The sequence below is a fragment of the Centropristis striata genome, chromosome 21 (genome assembly GCF_030273125.1).
Source record: "Centropristis striata isolate RG_2023a ecotype Rhode Island chromosome 21, C.striata_1.0, whole genome shotgun sequence".
Taxonomy (NCBI): domain Eukaryota; kingdom Metazoa; phylum Chordata; class Actinopteri; order Perciformes; family Serranidae; genus Centropristis; species Centropristis striata.
In genome coordinates this window covers 24,812,244-24,836,736 of record NC_081537.1, presented here as the reverse complement: position 1 = coordinate 24,836,736, position 24,493 = coordinate 24,812,244, and the positions used below count along the sequence as shown (strand labels likewise).

The following is a 24,493-nucleotide window of genomic DNA, read 5'->3' as shown; positions in this document are numbered from 1 at the left end:
TTGAAAATAGTAAAATTACATAAATTATAAGAAATAAAAAAGATATTATAAAAAAGATAGTTATAGAGAAATTACGTTAATAGTTTATTGTTATTATACTTAATAATAAAAAATAATAATAATAAGTATTATAATATAATAATAATATGTTATTAATAATTGTATATATATATATTGTAAAAAAGAGAGTTATAGACAAATAAAAGTAATAACTTAAATAATTTATTGTTACATAAAATATATTATATTTTATCAATTATAGAAAGAAATCTAAAAAAAATAATGCACAGAAAATGCAATAAAATTTTCAAAAACGTTTACCAAAAAATGTAAAAGTGAAAAACAACAACAAATATAACACACATGGTGGTTCTTGAAGGTTAATCCAAAAATATTTATATATTAATATACTCCAGTGCATGCAGTCTCCTCTCCTCTGGCCGGTGTGTGGTGCAGCAGGGCCGGGGCCTGCGCAGCGTCCGCATCCGACCCTCCCATCCCGGCCACGTCAGTCCCCTCCCCCCGGCAGCGGGCTGGAGCTCCGCGCCGAGCAGGAGGAGCAGACCCCCGGTCAGCCAGCGGGATCTGCCCCGCCAGTCATCAAGCAGCGACCGCGCCTCTGTGAGTGTGTGGGACTACCCAGGACCTGGACCTGGACCTGGACCAGCGCAGCCAGCACGGAAAGGTGATTTTTATTTATTTATTTATTTAACGGTATTTATAAATTCGCGGAAGAGATTTCGCGTTAAATCGCTTCCTCTTTGCTCCGAAAGTGCTGATCCAGAGATGTTCAGTGTCAGGGTGGAACACGTTGATGCAAACAACAGAAAATGTTAAAAAATGTGTCTTTTTAAGCAGCGATACTCAGAAACTAATGAAGACAGAGCGCTGCACGGCGGTTTGTGATGCAGTCTGCACCGTGTTTATGACGCTTTTCATCCGCAAACAGGCTCAAATCAGTACGAGTTGCCACGTGGGTGGATGTGTAAAAACATGCGGGTAACACACTCCAAAATGTGTTAATATTTAATATTTCATGCTGGTGGAGCTCGATCTGTGCAGCTTAATGCAGGAATAATAAATGTAATAGAAAGAGGCAGCGCTCCCATCCCTACACGGGCTGTCCCACTGCTGCTCAGCATCACTTTATTTATCAGTGGAAAAACACACACTGTGTTTACTTTAATTTAAATCGAGTTATTATGTAGCAGAGGAGGCAGGGCTGCAGGAGGGGGGAGCAGGATGTCACAGCTTAGTGGCTCAGATTTCAGAGATATGAGAGGCCTTTCCCCCTCACTGGTCCAGGACCAACACAGCAGGAAATAAAAGAGTTATACACTCTGTACAGCCCTGTCCAACCACTTTGTTGTCTCTTTTATTGACAGAAACCTCAATACTCTAACCATCTGCATGCAGAAATATTCTGACTTGAAGTTTGGCATTTTGGTGAAAAATGTGTATTTGCTTACTTGCAAAAAGTTGGTTGAACCGACTGAAACCACAAGATGCTTCTCATTTCAAGTCCACATTGTAGCTTGTAACCACCCTTGTTTTCTTCAATTTTTTTGAGAAAGCTGATAAGAGTTTAATTCAAGAGCTGATATCTAGACATTTTCCATGGTTTTCTGGATAATGGTTTTGGTTATTATTAAGAAAACCATTGAAAATGTCTAGATATCAGCTCTTACATTAAACTCTTATCAGCTAACTTTGTTGTCATCTTTATATTTGTCCAAACAAATGTAGTTAGTTGTATCAGGCATTAAAATGAACAAGAAAAGGAAAAAAAGGTTGGTCTAATAATTTTTTCCATGACTATAGATAGATGGATGGATGGATGGATGGATGTCTAGATAGATAGATAGATAGATAGATAGATAGATAGATAGATAGATTACTTTATTCATCCCTGAAAGTAGTTGTGATGCTTCAAAATCCTGCTCCTACATGTCTTGAAATTTGATTTAAACACACACAAAAACCTAATAAATGATTGTAAATATGGAGCTGCAGCGACTGGTTAGCTCAGCTTCAAATAAAATTTAAATAAATAAATAAATATTGACTCATTTTCATCAAAACGGAGTCTGCAGTGGTTATTTCTGCAACAATGTACAAATAACAAAGAGGGGAAAAAGTAAATTCATATTTGAAACAGTTTAGAATAAATATAATTTGTTTGTTATTGGTTGAGCATATATACAGAAAAATATTTTGGCCACATTTAGCTTCTAAAGTCTGACAATTTGAAAAAATACACTTATTGGTTTAGTTCGATGAGATTGATTCCTCTTTCTGATACTGTTTGTACAGTAAACATGATGCTGCAACCAGCAGCTGGTCAGCTTATCTGTAATAAAATGATTAACACGCATTTCTATTAAACATTAACTCATTTTTTTAATTAATTCAATCAATCATTTTCTATTTTTTTGTTGTTTGAATATTCAGCCCCCATGCCAATCTGGTCCAATAAGGTCCCAGAAAAGTGTTAAATATAGTGTAGAAATAAAAAGGCAAAAAATATAAAAAATAATACAAATCATTTAAAATAAATGAATAAATAAATTGGTAAGAAAAAAAGAGAATCAAGAAAAAACCCTGTAAATTTAAAAATAAAGAAATAATATTAATTTTCATGTTGCTGCTCACCGGAATAATTTTGTTCCTGTTTGTTTGAACACATCGTCAGTAATCTGCTGACTCAGCATGATGTTTAAAGTTTTGCTGGTAAGACGTTTGTTTGAAAACTGAGTCAAAACGGCTCTGAAGTCCTAAAACATTTTGCCACGGAGCATACGAGGATATTAAGTATATTTGACTTAGTGATTTCCTTTGTTTTTATGCATGACTCTCGTGGATTTACACTTAAGATTTAGTTACAGCGGTCAAATATTTAATGGCAGAATGACTTTTATAATTTATTTTACAGCTCAGTCCTTTCCTGAATCACAACTAATTCATCATGCAGCCAAAAAATAAATCAACATAAATTAAGGCAATTTTACCAAAAAGCACATATCTGAAACCCTTATAGACAGAACAATATGACAAACAAATAAAACCTTATTATTAATTATATCTACCTCACACAACAAACAGTATATGTGATTACAGCAATAATAACCAAACCAGTGACATGCAGAGAATATGGTGCCCATATTTATAAAAGGCTATACATTTTTGCCTATTATAGATATATATAGTTATAGATCGAACTAAGGGTGCAGGTTTAATGTCTAGGGGTTCTCTGACAGACATTAAGCACTTATTTCCTGCATTCTTGTGCATTTTTATGCTGTATTTTTGTCTTTTTTGCATCTATTTATGGTGGAAATGTCTATTTTTGTAAAGGAAAACACAAAAGAAAAGATGTAATGAATGAAATACAGTCAGGCTTCCAGGTATTCTGTATTGCTTGCTTTTTTTTTGGAAGTAACCTGCTTGTATGTGACTCAATTACAAAGGTGAATTTCTTATTAACTTAAATCCCCAAACGTGGTGTTCTCAGGAACACTGTGTGAGAAGATGTTGCTCTGCTCGGTCGTTGGAGCATCTGGTAATGATATCAAGAGTCTTCAGGGAGGAAACTGTGCTGTAGCGTTTGCACAAAGGGCCATTTATTCACAACGACGTTCACAAGTGCATGTTAGTCTTGTGCTCGCTAGATTCCTCCTGCATCCACACAGACACATCTGTCCACAAACCCACTCAGTTTGACCTGCAGCCATCATGAATTTTCTGATTTTAAATGGTGATAAATCTGCAGAACCTGAAGCTACAGAGAGCGTGTAAAACAAGCTGCATTCTGCAGAGAAAACTAGAAATATTATCATTCTAGACCCAATTTTTCTATCTGCAGATAAGATTCTTACATTTCAGGATGCATGAATGCTTATTCAGCCTTTGTTTACATTAATGTAACTCAACGCCTCAGAAATGTACTGATCGCCTTGAGCCGGTACATTTCCATCAGAAGATTTCCGCTCTGGTTTCCCTGCACCAGTTACTTACTGTATGTTATAGTTATTGTGTAAGAACAGGCAGTCATTGTGCCACTCACTGGTGTTTACATTCTTGTCCGTATACTTGTGTTTGTGGTCTCAGGTCTGCTGACCAGCCATTTACTGTGTCAGGGTCAAGCTGGAGAAGAAGACCAAAGGGCAGCTGTTTTCAGGCTCCAGACTTCTGGAATCTCTTTAAGACTAAATTGATTGTACTTTAAGAGGAGACCAAATAGAGGAGAAGAACTGGTGGAACTTAAACCCAAACAGAGGGGAAGAATTGGTGGGACTTTAACTCAACAGAGGGGAAGAATTGGTGGGACTTTAACTCAACAGAAGGGAAGAATTGGTGAGATTTTAACCCAACAGAGGGGAAGAATTGGTGGGATTTTAACCCAACAGAGGGGAAGAATTGATGGGATTTTAACTCAACAGAGGGGAATAATTGATGGGATTTTAACCCAAGTGAGAGGAATAATTGGTGGGATTTTAACAAGACAGTGGGGAATAATTGGTGGGATTTCAACCCAATAGAGGGGGGAAATTGGTGTATCTTTAACCCAAACAGATGGGAAGAATTGGTGAGATTTTAACCCAAGTGAGGGGAAGAATTGGTGAGATGTTAGCACAGCTAAATGGTACTTGTATAGCAATTTTATCCAAAACACCACACACTACGCTCATTCACACACAGATTCATACTGGTGGCCGAGGCTACCAGGGCAAACTGGTGCCACCATTGGGAATTAATTCACAAACCAATGAACGCAGCATCGGGAGCAATTTGGGGTTCGGTATCTTGCTCAAGGATACTTAGACATGTAGGCTGCCATGGGGATCGAACTGGACGAAAGCTCTACCAACTGAGCCACAGCTGAGGGGATAATTGGGACAATTCCATCACAACACGAATGGGACAAACTGTTGTACTACTCCAGAGCTAGGCATTATGATATAATAATTTCATACAGGGGAATACTGGAGATAATTAGGGCCTCGGGGCAATCGCACCGAGCACTACTGTTATACTGTGGATTTCTTCTTATTCCTCTTCCGGACGCAATTTCGTCCCGCTACTAGTCCTACAACTTGAAGAGTTGCAGGACAAATTATATATCAAAACGTGCGGTTTGGGGCGTCCCGGTGGCTCACACCGGTAGAGCGCTAACCATGTATGCCGTGTGCTGCGGCGGAGCCGGGTTCGAATCCGGCCTGAGCTCCCTTTGCCGCATGTCTTCCCCTCTATCACCCCCTTTCTATCTTTCACTATCAATAAAGCAACAAAATGCCAAAAAAAAAAGTGCGTTTTGATCGGGATCGGTGTGCTATTACTTTTCTCTACAGAATACGAATTCTTCGCGACATAAGTCGCAAAAAACTGCCCAAAATTTTGTATTGAAATGAACGTCTACTTCTCCGGCATAATTTCACCTAGAGACTCCATTTAAACTTTAAACAGTAGACACAAGTCTTGTGTATCGGTGTATTAATCCACATTTCGATAGGTCATATAGTTTTTTACCAATCCCAGTTCAATGACCATGATCATTTTTGGAGAAATTCTGAGATTATAATGGGTGTGTATTGCACGGAATGTTCGTGTCACAGTGTGTGACATCATCGCCAGAGTGTAGAGGGAGATAAGAAATTGTCAAAAAATGAATTTGAAAACTGCGCTCCAGGCCGCAAATTCCACTCTACAGAAATAATTTATACATAGAAATGTAGGAAAATTTGTCTTCTCACTCACAATCCTCTGGTAAAGCTGTCAGAGTTATAGTTTGGGCGTACGACGCACAGATGCGCCACCAAAACCACCAACAGCCTCATTGGGTCCCATATTAAAAACGCAGGAAGATTTCGAAAAAAGTAAGATGGAACAGTTTTTTTAGATCGCTCTAACAAAGCTATTTTTTAATTTTTCTTAAAAAAAATCATATGTAGACGTTCAGGAAGAACTCGGGATGCTCAAAGTGAAGTCGGATCAATGATAGGTATTATGGTTTTGCCAAAAATGCTTTCTGTTCGAGGCCAGAAATTTGAGTCTGTCCACCTCTGCTGTCACTCTTTCGGAACATTAACAGCTGCAGTTAATTCTGTTGATTGCTTTGATCTGATTGCCTTTGATCTTTGATGTGATTACAGTTACAGATACTCACACACTCCTCACACATGCATACACATGCTTCATACACGCACACACAGATAACTTTATGTGATTTTAATTACACACACACACACACACACACACACACACACACACACACAGGTAACTTTATGTGATTTTAATTACACCTACACACACACACACACACACGCACACACACACACACACACACACATATTTTGAGGTTAGAGGGCATAGTTTGAAATCTCTGAATAATCTCATCATAGTGTACACACACTGGCAGTAGCCCCCGTGGCCCTTTCAGTATTTCCCCAGAGGAAATTTTCTAGTTCCACTGTACTATAGCACAAATGGGACAAGTCCCAGACTGGTTACTGGCCCTTAAACTGACACAACCTGCTGCCAGGATTCACCACAGGGTGAAATGTAAGGTAAAAGTTTCAGCAGACAGACAGGAAAATTTCTCTTTTAAGAGTACAATACTCTGTAATCAATTTAGGCGTAATGTATTGAATCTTACGGAGCGTTTGTTTTCTTGTCCCCGAAGGTCGCAGCAGTTTCAGTGTCATGGACAGCAGCAGTAATTCCCCCTGCAGAGCGAACACAGGAGCCTCTCCTGACCCGCAGAGCAGAAAATGACTCAGGGAGATGGAATCGGAGGGACAAGCGATCGCTGCCTCCGCTCCGAGGCCTCCAGGGACCTCGAGCACGCCAACGGTATGGAGAAAGTTCAAGAGGCCAACGACTGTGAGTCTGAGGAGGCAGGGCGGAGAGGCGAGCACGGTGCCTCGCCAGCTGCGGCGGGAGCGGTCATGGCTCCGGACGGCGGCTGGGGCTGGGTGGTGCTGGCCGCCACCATCATCGTCCTGGCGCTGACTCTGGCGTTCCCGTCCTGCGTGGGAATCTTCTACATCGACCTGCAGAATGAGTTTGACGCCACCAACAGCGAGACCTCGTGGGTGCCCTCCATCATGACGTCAGTGCTGCATGCAGGAGGTAAAGAGCAGGAACACACAGGCTCTGTTCAGTTCGTCCTGCTTCCTGTTAATGTGTAATGTTGATTACTGAACACACCACTTCTTAATTCACCTTTGATGCATAATGTGGTTTCAGCTGGAAAAACTTCACAGTATTATTTTGGGCTTTTGAAGAGTTTATCATTAATGTCACCTACAAAGCTATATTATTAACTTAAGTTACCCTTCAGTGTTTCCCCTTCAGTTATTCAGAGCCACCAGGCCAACAGTAAACTTAACCAAGCCAAAAAAAACTAACTTTTTTATGCCAAATTTTTCCCCGAGTGTTTTTGTGGAGGGGTAAACTTTTGCATAATTTTGCAACTAAAGAGTATAAGCATGTTTAACTTTTGCAGCAGTTAGTGACAGCAGCATTTTTTGAAAGAAGAAAATGTAGGTGTCTTTGTAAAAACCATCAATTTTACTTTAATCAATTTGAAATACATGCCTTTTTATTTTTATCAGCAATGCAAACTTTTAAACACTTTATTTAAACTCATTTGTCACTGAGGTTTCCCTTATAAACAGTGACAACAAATACATTTACAAACGGTAGAGAAATACAAATTCAAAATACAGATAACAGACAAGATAAATGAATAAGTAAAAATTATATTTAAAATAACCCAAGCTAAAAACAGTTGCAGGAAAGTCTGCAATCAAGCTATGACATTGAAAAAATGTTACAGTAGTATTGATCCTCAGTGTAAGTTGAAGATCTTTCCAAACCAATAATGTCAGTTATTACTAGTAACCATGGATGCTTTCAGCTGGAAGTCATCACTTAACACAGTCATTCAATCTCACATTTTAATTTTTTAATTAAATTTTACCCGCCTGGTCTAAAAAACAACATTAGAAACAGTTGAAGCATAAAAAAACCTCCCGGAAGAATTAAATATGAAGTAGTTCATATTCTGGGAGTAGTTCAAACTTTGACTTGTGAACGATGAACGTGTACTTCTTCATTTTAATGTGTGTGAACTGAACTTTGAGCATGCAAAGTGTCAACGTGCTGTATTTATCCTGCAGCTGTGAGATGAGAGACGAGTGTCTGTGGTTAGTTCACATGTCTGTCGAGTGTTTGATGTTGAACCTGCTGAAGTCAGTTGAAGAAGTCATTTACGTCACATTTCCCCAAACCTCCAGTGGAAGTACGGCGCTGTGTTCTGGTTAATTTGTTGTCCTCTGCTTAGTTTCCTTATAAGCACTGTTGTTGTGAAGCAAACAGTTTAAACTTCATCTGAGTTGAAGAGAAGAAAATATTGTTGTCGACGGATTCTTTTTTTGTGTTCAATCAGACATTTATGGTTTAAAACAGATTGGTGAAGCTGTTTTTGGAAGTACTGTAATGTAGTTCTGGTGTGTTTGATCTGTAGTGAGCCCTGTACCAGACTCAGTTTAAAAAACAGACTTTTAACTGCTTCATTGCTGGTCAGGAACCGGTCATACAGTAACCCAACTAACAGACTTTCCTCCCTAATGATTTTGTGCAATGGATCTAATACATGCTGTTTTGAAGAGGAGGTTCTGGTGGATTTAAAAAAGTCACATATGTATTTGTAAAAGTAACTGATAATGTGAAATATTTAAGGAATATTTAAAGAGTTAAATTTGGAAGTTGCAAGCAGTCAGCCTGTGTCTTTAAAGCCCTCCAACCACGCTGTAACTTTAGTTTCTACCTGCTGCTGGTGTTCAGAGAAAAAGGAAACCTGACGGGAGGATTTATGTGGGTTTTTTTTAAACTGTCACGCTGTGTCGGTGTTGATTTAAAGAAGATTATTCTGTGAGAAAGTCCAGCTCGCTTATTACCCACAGAGACTTTAGTTACAAAGAAGTAAAAACCTAAACGTTAAACCAACTTTGTAACTTCTAAATGATAAAATAGCACATTAATTTCTTTCAAATGAAAAACTGAACTTGTGAACAATAAAACACACCATCCACAACCTTACTTGGTCTTACAGTCATGGAAAAAAATATTAAACCACCCTTGTTTTCTTCACTTTCTTGTTCATTTTCATTGGTACAACTAAAGGTACATTTGTTTGGATAAATATAATGATAACAACAAAAACAACTGGTAAGAGTTTAATTTAAGAGCTGATATCTAGACTTTCCATGTTTTTGTTGATAAAAATGTTGGTTATTATCAAGAAAACCATGGAAAATGTCTAGATTTGAGCTCTTAAATTAAATGCTCATCAGCTATTTTTGTTGTTATCATTATATCTGTACAAACAAATGTACCTTTCGTTGAACCAGGCTTTAAAATAAACAAGAAATTGAAGTAAACAATGGTCTAATATTTTTTCCATGACTCTATGACCATCAGCTCATGGTGGCAGTTTAGATGATGTTTAATAAAGAAAAGAGTAGTAAGAGTCCTTTAGAGTTTTAATCTCTATGTTTCTGGTGGTCTGACTGGTACTAACAGTCGTCTGTCGCTGTATTTAAATCTTCTCTGCTGTCAGAAAGACGCAGCAGATGACCGTCTCACCTGTAGAGATGGATTCGTTCACAACAGAAGCTCTCTGTCTTCTGAAGCAGCAGGCGGTCGAACAGTTTCTGTTCGTATCAGCAGTGATATAACACAGGAGAGCGAACAGTAAATAGAGAGGGTGATATCACTCAGATTAAATCACACATTACACAAACATGATGCTGCAGTTTTTCCGCTCAGCTCGTGTATGTAGGAGGCAGTTTAAAGGGCAGACCGCCACCGTCAGTGAAAACGTTTATATGGAGAGATAAATGAGCTAAAAGGCTATTTCTGAAAATATAATGACCATAAATACTATTAAAATTTGGGTGTTATTGACACCAGGGCTGCACCTAATGACTAAGGAATATTTAAAGTGTTAAATCGGTGAGTTATTTGTGTCAGAAAATGGTGAAAAATGTGGATCACTGTTCCCAAAAGCTCAAGATGACGTCTTCAGAAGTCTCATTTTGTCCAAAACTCAAAGTTTACTGTCATAAAGGAGTAAAATAACCAGAAAATATTCACATTTAAGAAGCTGCAATCAGATAATTTTTACTTCTGATTGCTTTAATAGTTAATATTTGCAGCTCTAATTGACACAAATGTCTGCAGACTGTTGTATGAAGACGTCTTCAGTGCACCAGTCCTCAGTTTCTCTGTCTCTGCAGACACTGCTGTCCGCTTCCTTCCTCAATGACGTTTTTTTCGTTATATAACCTGCATGAAACAGGAACAAGTGTCGGCTGTGAGAGGTCAAATAAAGTCTCTTTACTGGAGAGCATCAAGGTGAAAGCTTTATTAATTATTCTGGTGACTTCATGACTCTGTCTGTGTGCAGCAGGATGAAATTTGTGTGATAAGAATGATGATTTGCTTCCTGCTGCAGACAACACATTCTGACAGGAAGAGATTTCCTCTTAAAATTTGTCAAAAACAGAATGGAGGTTGGTGTGGGAGGATAGTTCTGCAGGATATCAGACTCTTGGATGCATTAACTGTAAGGAAAGTTGTTAGTCTGACCCTTTTTTACAGTGGCCCTGAGAAATCACAGCGCTGCAAGAGAACACATGCAAATACACAAAACTCCTTCATCAATGTGACAACACAAGCGCAGCATTTAGAAAACGATAATAAAAAGAGAGATAAACAAAAAAATAAATCAACAAAAAAAGGTTAAAAAGATAACGAGAAATGATCACGTTATTTCATGATAATATTTTTTATTTTATAACGTGATTTATAACCCGCTAGCCTGTATCAATCACATTGCAGTTAAACAAATCAAATAAATGAATAATACACATTTTAGTTGGTCTCTCTCAACGGCACAGAGTTGGTCTTGGTCTTGCTAGCCCGCTAACGCTAGCATGCTATCGATCGTTGGCTAACGTTAGCACGAAATTGTCAGCCGCTAACGTTAGCACGAAATGATCAGCCGCCAATGTTATCATTATCATTGTCTTGAAATAAATTGATAATATCACATGCGTGTCCAGACGTGTGCATCACATTTAAGTGTCCTCTGAAAACACTTCTGTTATATTGTGGTCTATTTGCAGCGCCTTTTCTAAATGCTGCACTTGTGTTGTCAAATTTATGAAGATTTTTTCTCAATTTGCTTGTGTTTTGTGTATTTGCATGTGTTTTCTTAAGTTGCAGCGCTGTGAGCTCTCAGGGCCAGCATACTTTTTGTTTTGAGATGTTAATAAATATGTTGATGGCAGAATAGATGCAATTAAAACACAGATATTACATGTAAGCTCTTTTACATGCTACCCTGTTTTATAGAGTTAAGGGTGGGGGACAGGGGATCTTTAGGGGGAGACAGCAGGTCAACAGTAAGTGTCACATAGAAGTGGTATTTAACATCTAAAATCTGGATATCTTAAGGTTAACTTGAGATGTAGCTCAGCACAGAGAGTCGAGATGCTCTAGTAATAAACTTGCAATATTAATAAATGAAATTAATTGGTTTAATGTGGTTTAATATGAGTAGCCTATATGAAGGCTATTCCTGTGGTCAATTCTGTCTTATTAGTTGTTGCTGCAGTTGTTTTTAGGTTTTGTTACACAGTATTTGTGCTTTTTTTGGTGACTTCATGACTCTGTCTGTGTGCAGTAGGATGAAGTTTGTGTGATAAGAATGATTATTTGTTTCCTGCTAAAGACAACACATTCTGCAGGAAGAGATTTCCTCTAATCAAAAACAGAATGGAGTTTGGTGTAGGAGGCTCATTTCTGCAGGATATCCGACTCTTGGATGCATTAACTCTAACCCTTTTGTTTAGTTCTTTGTTGGAAGGCTTAAGGGTCTAATTGAGATGTTAAGATATTTCTTGATGGCAGGATAGATGCAAATAATAGAAGGTATTTTTATTATATATTTTTTTTTTATATTTATTGTATTTTTATATATATATATATATATATATATATATATATATATATATATGAAGATTTTTTCTCAATTTGCTTGTGTTTTGTGTATTTGCATGTGTTTTCTTAAGTTGCAGCGCTGTGAGCTCTCAGGGCCAGCATACTTTTTGTTCTGAGATGTTAATAAATATGTTGATGGCAGAATAGATGCAATTAAAACACAGATATTACATGTAAGCTCTTTTACATGCTACCCTGTTTTATAGAGTTAAGGGTGGGGGACAGGAGATATTTAGGGGGAGACAGCAGGTCAACAGTAGATGCCACATAGAAGTGGTGAACATCATGTGAAAGCTGGAAATCTTTGGTTACATTGAAATGAGCTCAGCACTGTGTGTCAAGATGTTATAGTTTTTATGTTATAGATATTATAAATTAAATGAGTGGGTTTCTGTCTCACAAGTTGTTGTGGCAGTTTTTAGGTTTTGTTACACAGGTTTTGTGCTAAATGTAACTGTTGAGAATGGATAAAAATAGTCAAAAGATAGACATTAAGACCTTGAGGAACACCAATGAAAAGTCCATGCATTTTGGTGATTTCTGCAGGAATTGCATTTTTCACTGTGCATTTGCACTTGTGTTTCCTGCTGAGAAAGCCCCTTATTGTGATTCTAGTGTGTCAGACATCCATCCTCTCAATGCTCTATGTCTCCAGTTTGTGGTTGTAAAGTTTCATGAGGCTGTGATTATCCTAGAGGTCACAGCAGCTTATTTTATACACTGAGCTCAAGTTTTACTCACTAACATCATCACACATGAAGAACATTGGGCTCTTTGCATCTACAAGAGTCTCAGCTTTCCAGTCAGACCCGATTTATGCAGCTCACAGACTGTTTAGGGACCCCAGGATGCACAAAGATTCACTTACAAGAGGACACAATAACACATTTTACTGCAGGAGAAACACTGCATGTTATCAGCATAAAGTGGGCATGTCTGTAAAGAGAATGTCAATGTAAGTTATTCCTTCACTAAAAAGCCTAAAGCCTAACTTTGTATCTTCACTGTGTCTTTAAAACTGATTTCAGTGTGTTGTAACATGTTAGCAGATTGGTAACAATCCTCCTCTTTGTACCACTTCCCAGTTTATCAGCATCACAGTGGAGTGTAGTTTGTCTCAGTAACCACCTCCTGCACCTTTTCTTATCAAAACAACTCAAACCACAACACTCGGTTCTGCTCTGCGCCATCGCGATGATATCAAACTGAAATTCCTTCGTCCTCCTCGTTCCTGTTCACAAAGTAGATCAGAGGGAACAGGTTTTAAGAACAGATACAGAAGAAAGTACCTCTGAGTTCTCTACATCCAGCTTCTGTTTATGTAATGTTTAGTTTATGTGAAGTTTATGATAAGATATATATGTTGTAGAGTAAAACTATAAATAAAGAGATACATTATGAATAATGAACTGTTTTAAACATCATGAACAAAAGGTCCCCAATAAATGCACTATTTCCTCCTTTTTGTTTTGAACTTCTTTAGGAAATTACTGAGACATTTTAAACATAGAATACATATATTTGTGAGCTGTTTTAAAAGATTGACGTCTTCAGGAGGAACCACAGACGGTTTAATAAAGTCAGAGAGTTCTTAAGGGACACGTTGTTTGTTTCGGTTTCTAAACTGGATTTGTAGGACAAAAAAAAAAACATAAAACCTGAGGCCTTTGTTCTTCTCAGTTCTCATGGTTTGTGCAGACAGGAATGCTTTAATCTGAGATGGATTTTCTCTGAGCTGACAGAAATGTGACTCTGGTTTATCTTCGTTAAGCTGCACAGTGTTCCAGCCTCTCAGCATCAGGTGGAACTATAATTAGTTAAAGTGCAGGTACAACTTAAATCAACATTATGCAACTTCTCCCACTTAAATAACAGAAAAACATTTAGAGGCTGCACAGACTTGTGATTAGGAGAACGGAGCCTCCGTCATTTCCTGTCCACTACCAGACTGAACAGGTCTGACTTCTCAGGAAAAGCGAGTATCACTGTGAATCAGTTTAGAAGAATTCTGCCCTCCATCACCTGATAAGCCTCAGGACAAAGACAGACTGAGCCTCCTGATGATCTCATCCAGCCTGTTGCCTTCCTGCACCCTTCACACCACGGCAAAGAGGATCGGTTCTCAACAACAGACCTGTAGAAGAGCTTTATACAGTGAAGGACCTGAGCCTCTGCAGGAAGAAGATAGAGTCTGTGGTCCAGTGTTCTCTCAGGTCTCTGTAGGACTGCACATGATGCAGACTGGGGATGGAGATTACAACATTCAGCTGCTGTTGGTTTTCCTCATGATTCCTATGCACCACAAGCCACTAACAGATTCTGCAGAATCCAAGCAAAAAGTTGGGATAGTTTAACTTTTGGCGTCCAGATATGCCCTGCAGCCAATCAATGAACACAAGACATCAAGACCTGTGTTACAAAGAATGTCTTCCCACCTGAAAGACATGAACAGCCTCCCTGTAGTTATTGTGGCGAGATGAAACCTGAGAAACAAAGCGTACTCTACCTGGTCAAACACACAGTTACAGACCATTTCAACATTCTGCAAAATGTCCCTTTGAGGACAATAAAGATTTATCTTTTATTAGCAGCTGAAGACATTTTACTGAGGAGTTGATGGAGACCAAACTGATTCACAAGGGAAATGTTTATACATTTATTTATAAAATGTATTCATTATTGCGGAGTGAGTGTTCAAAACCAGGTTTGCACAGATCTAGGGCGAGATGAGATTCAGATTTAAGCAAAACAATGAACAGCTCTGTTCAGAGAACAGGCTATAACTCACTATAATGTTCACTAGAATTTCCTTCATCAGCCGTACATCACCCCACAGTAATTAAATAATTCCAGAGCTGATGTGCCAGAGATGTGCTTCAGGCTCCTTCCTGCCCTTCACCTGGCTCTGTACGAAGGTGAGGCCCTGCTGCTTCAGTTTCTGTGAATCCTCGACCAGAATCCCAGGAGTTACCTTTCCGGTAGAGCCCGAGCTTTGCCTGCTGGGGAATGCCATGAGTGTCAGCAAATCCTCAACTAAGTACCAAACTAAACTTATGGAAATCTGTTTATATGCAGCCAGGAAATCTGCCTCCTACCTCCTCCTTGATAGATGGTCCGTGGAAACGTGTTACACTTGAAAAATGACATATAACACTTTATTTAAGCTCGTAAAGCACTGAGGTTTCCCTCATTTACAGTGACGACGAGTACATTTAAAAACGGTACAGAAATACAAATTCAAAATACAGATAATAGACAAGAAAAATAAATAAGTAAAATACTATTTAAAATGACCCAAGTTAAAAATGGTTGCAGACAGAAAAACTGCAATCAAGCTACGAAATTGAAAAAATGTTATGGGCGTATTGAAGTTGAAGATCATTCCAGGTCTCAGAAAAACATGTAACAACTTTCTAAAAATGATTTCTAAATAGATGTGACAGAAACTTGAATACCTCTCAGAAGTCTCTTTTGGTGTATCTCTGCCCTTTCTTTTGTCTGGGAATTGGTGGAGACCAAACCAGAAATAACCAGACTGGCTTGTTTTCAGCATTAACTGTGTTGTTTCCCATGTTTCATCTTTTAGAGAACTTCAGGAGAAACTGTAAACGTGAGTGTTTAAACCCTCAGACTGAGGCTGAGAGAAGTTATTTATTTAGGGTATTTTCCCCACCAGCAGCACCTTGCAGCCTGTTGCCTAACAACAAAGGCGTGTGTTGAATTTACCACCCGTGTCGCTGACCTTTAACCAATATACCCACTGCATGTCGCTCTCAGGCTTCAGGAGTCAGTGTGGAGTTTTATCTGCAGAAAAATTTTATTTGAATCATGTCAGAGTTGAATAAACAGATAAATCTTACCTCCAATACAGCTTTTATTCATGCTGACAGTTATACGTGTCAACAAAGTGGTAAAGTTTAACGCCATGTGCACACAGAGGAAGTGGGCGAGCAAACATGGTGCTGTGTTCAGTCATGCAGCTGCTGCAGATTACAGCTAAACACCAGTTATGTGATACCAACTGACCTCGCCTCTGGGCCGGCAGCCTTTGTCCCGTTCTGCTCCGGTATGCGTTAAACTAAGAGCATTATGTGTTTGATCCGCAGGTCCCTTCTGCAGCGTGCTGGTGGAGCGGCTCGGCTGCAGGGCGACGGTCATGCTGGGTGGCGTGCTGAGCGGGCTGGGCATGGCCGCCAGCTCCTTCACCCAGTCCATCACACAGCTCTACGTCACCGCCGGGGTCATCACAGGTCAGCGAGCACTGATTTATTGTCCCGGCTGACACCTGAGAACAAACCGTACTCTACCTGCACAATACACACACTCACACTCACGCAGGAGGAGAAAGTTTCTTCTTTTGTTAACAGCTGAAGATATTTTGCTGGTGGAGACCAAAACAGAAATAAAAACAGATCGTATAGACCAGGGATGGGCAACTGGAGGCCCGGGGGCCGCAGACGGCCCGCACCCTCACTTGAAGTGGCCCTCAGTACAACTACATGCATTTGAGCATGAAATCTTAAAAGTGCAGTGTAAAAATGCACAAAATTACTTCTTGCAGTTAATGTTGGTCTGCTGTTGTTGCACTGAAAAAAAAGAAATCACAGTAAGTGGTTATTTTTTATTTGCTTCAAACCTTTTGTATTCCTATTCATACTGTTATACATGCATTTGAGCATGAAATATGTGAAGTTACTGCAGTGTAAACATATTTAAAATTGCAGTTTCATCATATCTGGTTAAGGGCACGGTGCTATATGTGGCCCTGTGGTAGTGAACATGAAAAATTGTGGCCCCCTGCAGCATTTAAGTTGCCCATCCCTGGTATAGAAGAGGTGGACATAGCCTCGGAGTCTGAAAATGCAGAAGTGTCTTAAACCTGCAAAAGAAAGTCAGACTGTATAGAGGTCTATGAAAAAAATTAGCCTATTTCTCGCCTGTTAAAAGTTTAGTTTAATGTAAAGTTGTTTTTGTTTCTTTACTTTAATGAAGTTTCAGCACTTAAAGAACAATTAGTACTTAGTAAAGTACATATACTTGTAGTACAAACTTGAGGTACTTGTATTTAACTTGAGTATTTTCATTTTACGTAACTTTATACTTCTACTCCACCACATTTAGAGGTAAATATTGTGCTGTTAACTTTGTCTTTTTACATACCTTTCAGGTTTTCATGATCAATTTAAAAGGATTTTGCATTTTTAGAAATTAAAGCACATAACAGCATATTAAGTAGTTTAAATGAGCCCTAAACGAACAACAGTTAAATACTGCTTACATAAATGCATCAATAATATTAACACAATAATATATTTGGAATAAAAAACAATCTCCATAATGTGTGCTTTTACTTTTGATACTTTAGGTACATTTTGATACTTTTGTACTTGCAGGACTTTAATTGTAGTGGAGTCATTTCACAGTGTAGTAGTAGGATCTGAACACTTCTAATACTGATGATTATTAGATATTTTACTAGAAAATGTTCCAGTTCAGTGTGAAGTGTTATTTTAAGACAAATGTAGAGCAGTAAAAAGTCCAGTATTGACCTCTAAGATGTAGAGAAGTAGAAGTATGAAGTAGCAGAAAATAGAAATACTCCAGTACAAGAACCTTACATTTCTACAGAACTTGATTAAAGCTTTTGCACATTTTCTCTACATAGTTTTTTAATCCGTATACACGATGTTCTCTGGCTCCAGGTCTGGGTTTCTGCTTCAGCTTCCAGCCGGCGGTGACGATCCTCGGTCACTACTTTGTGCGGCGGCGTGCGTTCGCCAACGCCATGTCGTCGACGGGCACGGCGCTGGGCCTGTGCACGCTGCCTCTGCTGGGTAACTACCTCCACACGGAGCTGGGCTGGAGGGGGAGCTTCCTGGTCCTGGGCGCCGTGCTACTGAACTGCTGTGTGTGCGGCGCCGTGATGAGGCCCCTGCAGCCCGCCAAGCGCCGGGGCCCGCCGCTGATGAACCACGGCCCGCCACCTCCGCCCGCGGAGGGAACTGTGACGAAGGAGGAAGGCTGGAGGAGGCGGGCGTGGAACTACGTGGTGTCGTCTCTCAGGAAACACATGGCGTTCGACCAGCTCTGCCACAACCAGCGCTACTGCGTGTACGCCATCGGCATCACCTGGATGATGCTGGGCTTCGTGGTGCCCCTGGTCTACCTGGTCCCCTACGCCACCGCTCACAACATGGAGCAGAGCCGTGCGGCGCTGCTGCTGTCCATCCTGGGAATGGTGAACATCGTGGTGCGGCCGCCCTTCGGCATCATCTTCAGCATGTCCTGGTTCAAAGGTCGCCACATCTACGTGTTCTCGGCGGCTCTGCTGGTCAACGGGCTAAGCAACAGCATCTGCTGCATCGGGCCCAGCTTCCCCGTGCTGCTGGCCTACGTGGCGATCTACGGGCTGTCCATGAGCGTGGTGGGCTCCCTCATGTTCACCGTGCTCATGGACATCGTGGAGATGAATCGCTTCCCCTCAGCTCTGGGCCTGCTCGCCATCATGGAGAGCATCACGCTGCTCATCGGGCCTCCACTGGCAGGTAACCGCACAGGACCACGCCACACTTTAGAATCAGATCGTTTGGATTTTTAACACCAGGAAGGCCTTTCCTTTCCTTTTCTTTCCTTTCCTTTCCTTTCCTTTCCTTTCCTTTCCATTCCTTTCCTTTTCTTTCCTTTCCTTTCCTTTCCTTTCCCTTTATTTCCTTTTCTTTCCCTTTCTTTCCTTTCCTTTCCCTCTATTTCCTTTCCTTTCCTTTCCTTTCTATTCCTTTCCTCTCCTTTCCTTTCCAATCTTTTCCCTTTATGTCCTCTCCTTTCCTTTCCTTTCCTTTCCTTTCCCTCTATTTCCTTCCCTTTTCTTTCCATTCCTTTAATTTCCTATCACCTTATTTCCTTTTCTTTCCATTCCGTTCCGTTTCTTTCCTTTCCTTTCCTTTCCTTTCATTTCATTTCATTTCCTTTCCATTCCACTCCTTATAATTCCTACAAAGTGATAAAAAATGATCATTTGGTATTGAAGGTATAATATTACATTTTTCTGCATTGAAAAGACAAGGCATCACAGTAAGGCAGCGCTCCGCTTCTTTAGTTTGTTGTCATAAATTTCCTTTTCTCCAGTTTTGAGACATATCTTTATGAAAAACTTTTCAATCTTGCTGGTTTTTAACTCTATACTTGAACTAGTTTAAGTATTTTAGTCATTGGACGTCTGGATCTTTAGTTATCAGAGAAACAAGCTGAGCAAATATTAGCAGCAGCTCGGCTACCAGCCCCTCCGAGTCTGCCAAACATCACTGGAAACACTGAAAAAAACACTGATTTTAATAAGTAACTGCTTTATTCGGTGTTTTACTGGTTTTAATCAGCAGTTCCGTTCTTTTGGAGGATGAGATCTCTGTGGATAATCTGGCTCCTGAACACTGAGGGGATCCTCAGTGGGAGAAACTTCCAGTTCTTTCAACACCACATGAATGCAACTCGATTGTACCATCTCAAAATGTGATGAGTTCTTTCTCGGCCCGTGCTTCACACTTCCACCAAGTTCCATGAAAATCAGGTGTCAAACAAACAAACCGGGCCAAGACCATCACCTCGGTGTTAATGCATGCACTCAGGCTCAGGTGGCAGACAGAAGGTTAGCGGTTCAATCCCAGGTCCCGGTACTCTATATTTCCCTTGGCCCAAACACTAAAAAATCTCTGCAGATGACTTGGCTTCTGCTAAGAACATCTAGAAATAAGCTGCGAGGACAGGGCGTCCTGTGTCGATCAAAACACTAATGTTTAACGTTAAACTGCCTTTTTCAGTGTTTCTACCAGTTTTAGTTAGCGGCTCTGTTTGTTTTGGAGAGGAGGATACCTCTGCAGGTAATTAGGCTGCCTATAAAAACCTCCTGAACATGGAAGGAATCCGGCACTGCTCCATCTTTTGTTATTGTTTTGATTTATTGACTCCCAGAGGCAGAAAAGTACATATTTCAGATTAGGAATTAAGAGTGACCTTGAAGCTTGGTGGTGTTTTTTGCTGCAGATTTTGTCTCTGTCTCTGCTGTTGATCATGTGTGTGTGTGTGTGTGTGTGTGTGTGTGTGTGTGTGTGTGTGTCTGTGTGTGTGTGTCTGTGTGTGTGCGCACGTGCTCCGGTGTCGTGTTTCTGCTGGTCACATGCGTCATCGTGTGAGCGACACAAATAAATACAGGAATAGAAAGTTCTTCCCATCCTGCTCCATGCTGTTGCTGTAAATAACAGCATCATGTTCTCCGTCAGACACACACACACACACACACACACACACAGGGAGGAGTGGTGTTTGAGTGGCTCGTCTCAAATGACAGGTATGCTCTGCGTGTTTCTCTGACTGATGTAACTACAGATACGAGTCACAGCAGGATCGCTTTACATGACCGAGTTTACTGCTAAACAACTGAAAAAAGAGTCTGTTTATCATCAAGGGAATCCTGTTCACAAAGAGGTTATGTTGTAGTTTATGGCTCTGCAAATTTCATATAATTCCAGATAAATTTTCCTGCAAAAAAAACATTGTTTTGCATAAAATGTATCGATACACAGATTTATTAATATATTAATTATGTATTATTTAGATTTATAACACAAGAAAATGAGAGCATCACGTGAAACGGCTCGTAGTTTTTCTTCGGTTGCAGATAACATCAGGAGCACCAGGGCGAGGCAGCGAAACATGTTTTTTTAAGGTTTTTTTTTAACAGAATATCTGTCAGAATATAGTGACAGTTATTTTTATAAAAGTTACCTATTGTCCCTTTAGATGATTTGCTGCTAAATAACTGAAAAAATAGTTTATCATCAAGGGCATACTGTTATGTTTTAGTTTATGGCTCTGTGAATTCCAGAGAATTTTCCCAGCAAAAAACAAAAAAAACAAACAAAAGGTAAAGGTATAATATTTAGCTTTTCCCACATTAAAATCTCTAAAAATGACTCAACTTTGTTGTATATTTTGTAATATGTACCGTTACAAGCCAAGAAATCTGTCATTTTAATCAAGGTAGCAGCCCGTTTCATTCATCTCTGTTGTGTTTTTCTGCCACAAACTCTCATAAATTGACTTTTTATTCAGTTTTAAGCCACATTTTTGATGCACTTTTTATATTTTGGTGATTTTTAGTGATTTTGAACTCTGGCTCTGAAGTTATGTAAGTGAGTGCTCGGCCTGCAGTTCCTCTGTCCTGAGTCCAACAAACATTATTGGAAAAACACTGATTTTTATCATGCAACTGCTGTATTCAGTATAATTCCAGATAATTTTTCCTGCAAAAAAACCCTCAAAGAACCCCATGATTTTATATTAAAGGTATAATATTTAGCTTTCCCACATTAAAATCTAAAATGTAACATTACAAACTGAGATTCTGTCATTTTAATCAAGGTAACAGTCCGTTTATTCATTTGTGTCGTGTTTTTCTGGAACAAACTGTCATAAATTTACATTTAATTAAGTTTTAAGCCACATCATTATGATGCACTTTTTATATTTTGGTGATTTATAACTGAAGTTATCAGAGAAACCAGCTGAGTAATGTTAATGAGAGCTCGGCCTGCAGCTCCTCTGTCCTCTGTCCACCAAACTTCATTGGAAAAACACAGATTTTTAACGTGAAACTGCTTTATTCAGTGTTATTACAGGTTTAATTTAGCGAGTCTGTCTGATTCAGAGAGGAGGAAACCTCTGTGGAAATTCTGCAGAACCTATTTAAAAAAAACAACAGCTGACTTTAAGATGTGGAAACAGGAGATGACTGTGTCTGGGTGTAGGACTCACTCCTGCTGCTCTCTGCTCCCACATGTACATGTTCTGGTTCATTTAAATGAAGCAATGTGACCTTTAACTCTCTATCAGCTGGGACAAGTTCAACCAAAGAGTCAAATTATCTAATACTGCACAAGAAAAAATAACAATTAGAAGCAAAAATCCTCTCTCCGTAGGTTATATATATCGCAATATATTACGTTTTCTCTTATTCAATAAATAAATAGTCTTTATGAAATTAACTGATACATGTTAGAAAACATATTTATTGTTTGCTCCAACAAACCTGATCTCTCCCAGCTAGATTCAGTTAATTCAGTCATTTTTTAGAGATGCATTTTTAAGATTTACATGAGAACAGCTTAAAAACAGGAGAATTCGGTAAAACTTTAGCAAATGCAAATAAAAGTTTTTCAGTTTTTGTCTTTTACAGGAGATAGAAACATTTTCAGTCATTGGTCTTTAAACATCATAATAAAATTAAATGTATATATTCAACAGACATTTTTATATCATTTTGACAGTAAATATTGTCACATTGCGCAGCTTTAGGTTGAGACTAAAATAAGCACACAAATAAGACGAACAAAAGTAGAAATAAGCAGAATTTGGAGACATGAACATGAACAGAAACATGTTTTTTCTACTTTCCTCTCTTGACTCCACAAATTTAAGTTAATTAATCAGATTTGTATCAATTTTTTCCTACAATCAGTACAGATTTATATAAGAGAAGATAAAAGAAGATATTTCTTCATTAGTCCAACAACGGGACAATTTTTAGTGTTACAGCACTAAAAAAAAGAAAGAAGCTTCAATAAATCACTGTGACATACTGTTGACTCTGTCTACATTGTACATATTGTTCCTAAATGTTATTTTTCTTTTTGTTTAAATATTTTTTTTATATTTCTACTTGTTGAAATTGTAAATTGTTAATGAAGTTGCAGCATGACACAGATAGATAGATAGATTACTTTATTCATCCTTCAAATCCTGCTCCTACACGTCTTGAAATATGCAGCCAGCAGGTATCTATCTATAGATATATATCGATAGATAGATAGATAGATAGATAGATAGATAGATAGATAGATAGATAGATAGATAGATAGATCAGACTTTACTTATCTCTCAGTGGGGGAATTTAATCGTCACAGCAGCTCAAGATACAGTCACGTAGATATAAAAGACAGAATAAAGAATATAAATTAAGACATATACATGTATTCTATACACATTATATACATACATTTGGTTTTCTTTGTAATCTACCAAAATGTGTATTTCATTACTTGACATTATTAGCAGACTTCTGATGGTCTTCCTGTGTTCCAGGAGTCCTGATCGACCGGACGGGTCAGTACCTCCACGTCTTCTTCGCCTGCAGTGCCGTCGTTGCCTCATCCGGCGTGTTCCTCATGGTGTCCTTCTTCTGGCTGGACAGGCGGGACAGGACGTCCCCGTCCCCGCAGGGACCGCCGTCCTCCTGCACGCCGGCCGAGCCTCCGGCTGCTGCCGGCTGCCAGTACAGCAGCGTCCCCACAGAGGGAGACAGAGACAGAGACAAGTCCAACGGGGCCGAGTACATCACCAGCCTCTGAGCACCTCAGACACACACACACACACACACACACACACTGGCTCACACACACACACACACACACACACACACACACACACACTGGCTCACACACACTGCAGGTTGGTTCATCATGTTTGCAGCTTGTTTGATGCACCACGTTGGACTTTTCTGCCTCCTGGTGCAACATAAAAGTCAAACATGGTGAATAATCTGCACCAAAGTTCGACACTTTCACCTCGTACCAAAAGTAACAGACGTGCACTTACAGCTACGACCTGATTGTATTTATTGCTGCTGATCTTCTCTAGGTGATCAAACAATCTATCACATGTGACGTTTCTCACTTTATCCACGTATAAACATGATCCGTTAGTTGCAGAAGTCCCTAGGCTGCTGTGTCTCAATGAAGCTTCTGTCAGTTCACTTTACAACCTCGTGCTGCGTTCAGGTGCCGGATGAATAATCGGGGGAAAAAAAATCACCTGAAAAAGAAAAATTAGATGCCAAAATCTTCTCTCCTGTTAATGGTCTTTTCATAGCTTCATAAAATGTATATCATAATATTGGATGTTTTCTCTAATTTAATAAATAAATAGTCTATGAAAACTACATGTTAGAGAACATCTCTATTGTTTGCTTCAAACCTATAAACCTGATAGTTCCCAGCTAGATCAAATAGGTTTTGTCGTTTTTAAAGACGCTTTCATCACAAGAAGTGAGGTTTGTTTTGGTCTTTTCTCTGTGAATTTTTAAGATTTGCATGAGAAAAGCTTGATGGAAACACCAAAATTCGAAAATTTCGCAAATGCACATAAAAGTTTGTTGGTATTTGTATTACGAAAAGTCTCAAAACTTTACAGCCTCGTGCTGCGTTCAGGTGCCGGCGGAACAGTCAGGAAAATTCACCTAAAGTCAGAACAACAACTCTATTAATATAAATATTTGTTCACGAGCTGACATCATATCACACAGAAACTTGGTGTCAAAATATGTAATAATTCACATAATCATATCAATTTTTTGCTCACATGTAATTTGTGATAG

At 39.2% G+C, this 24,493-nt stretch overlaps 1 protein-coding gene across 1 annotated transcript; it reads left to right on the top strand.

The window, feature by feature from the left end:
- Positions 1-587: 587 nt before the first annotated feature.
- On the top strand, positions 588-23,495 carry slc16a5a (solute carrier family 16 member 5a). The gene is made up of 5 exons (XM_059324015.1): positions 588-685; positions 6,680-7,128; positions 16,176-16,319; positions 17,772-18,614; positions 23,203-23,495. The coding sequence occupies exons 2-5, from the start codon at positions 6,768-6,770 to the stop codon at positions 23,466-23,468; spliced, it is 1,614 nt and encodes a 537-aa protein (XP_059179998.1). The 5' UTR covers positions 588-685; positions 6,680-6,767; the 3' UTR covers positions 23,469-23,495.
- The last annotated feature ends 998 nt before the right edge of the window (positions 23,496-24,493 follow it).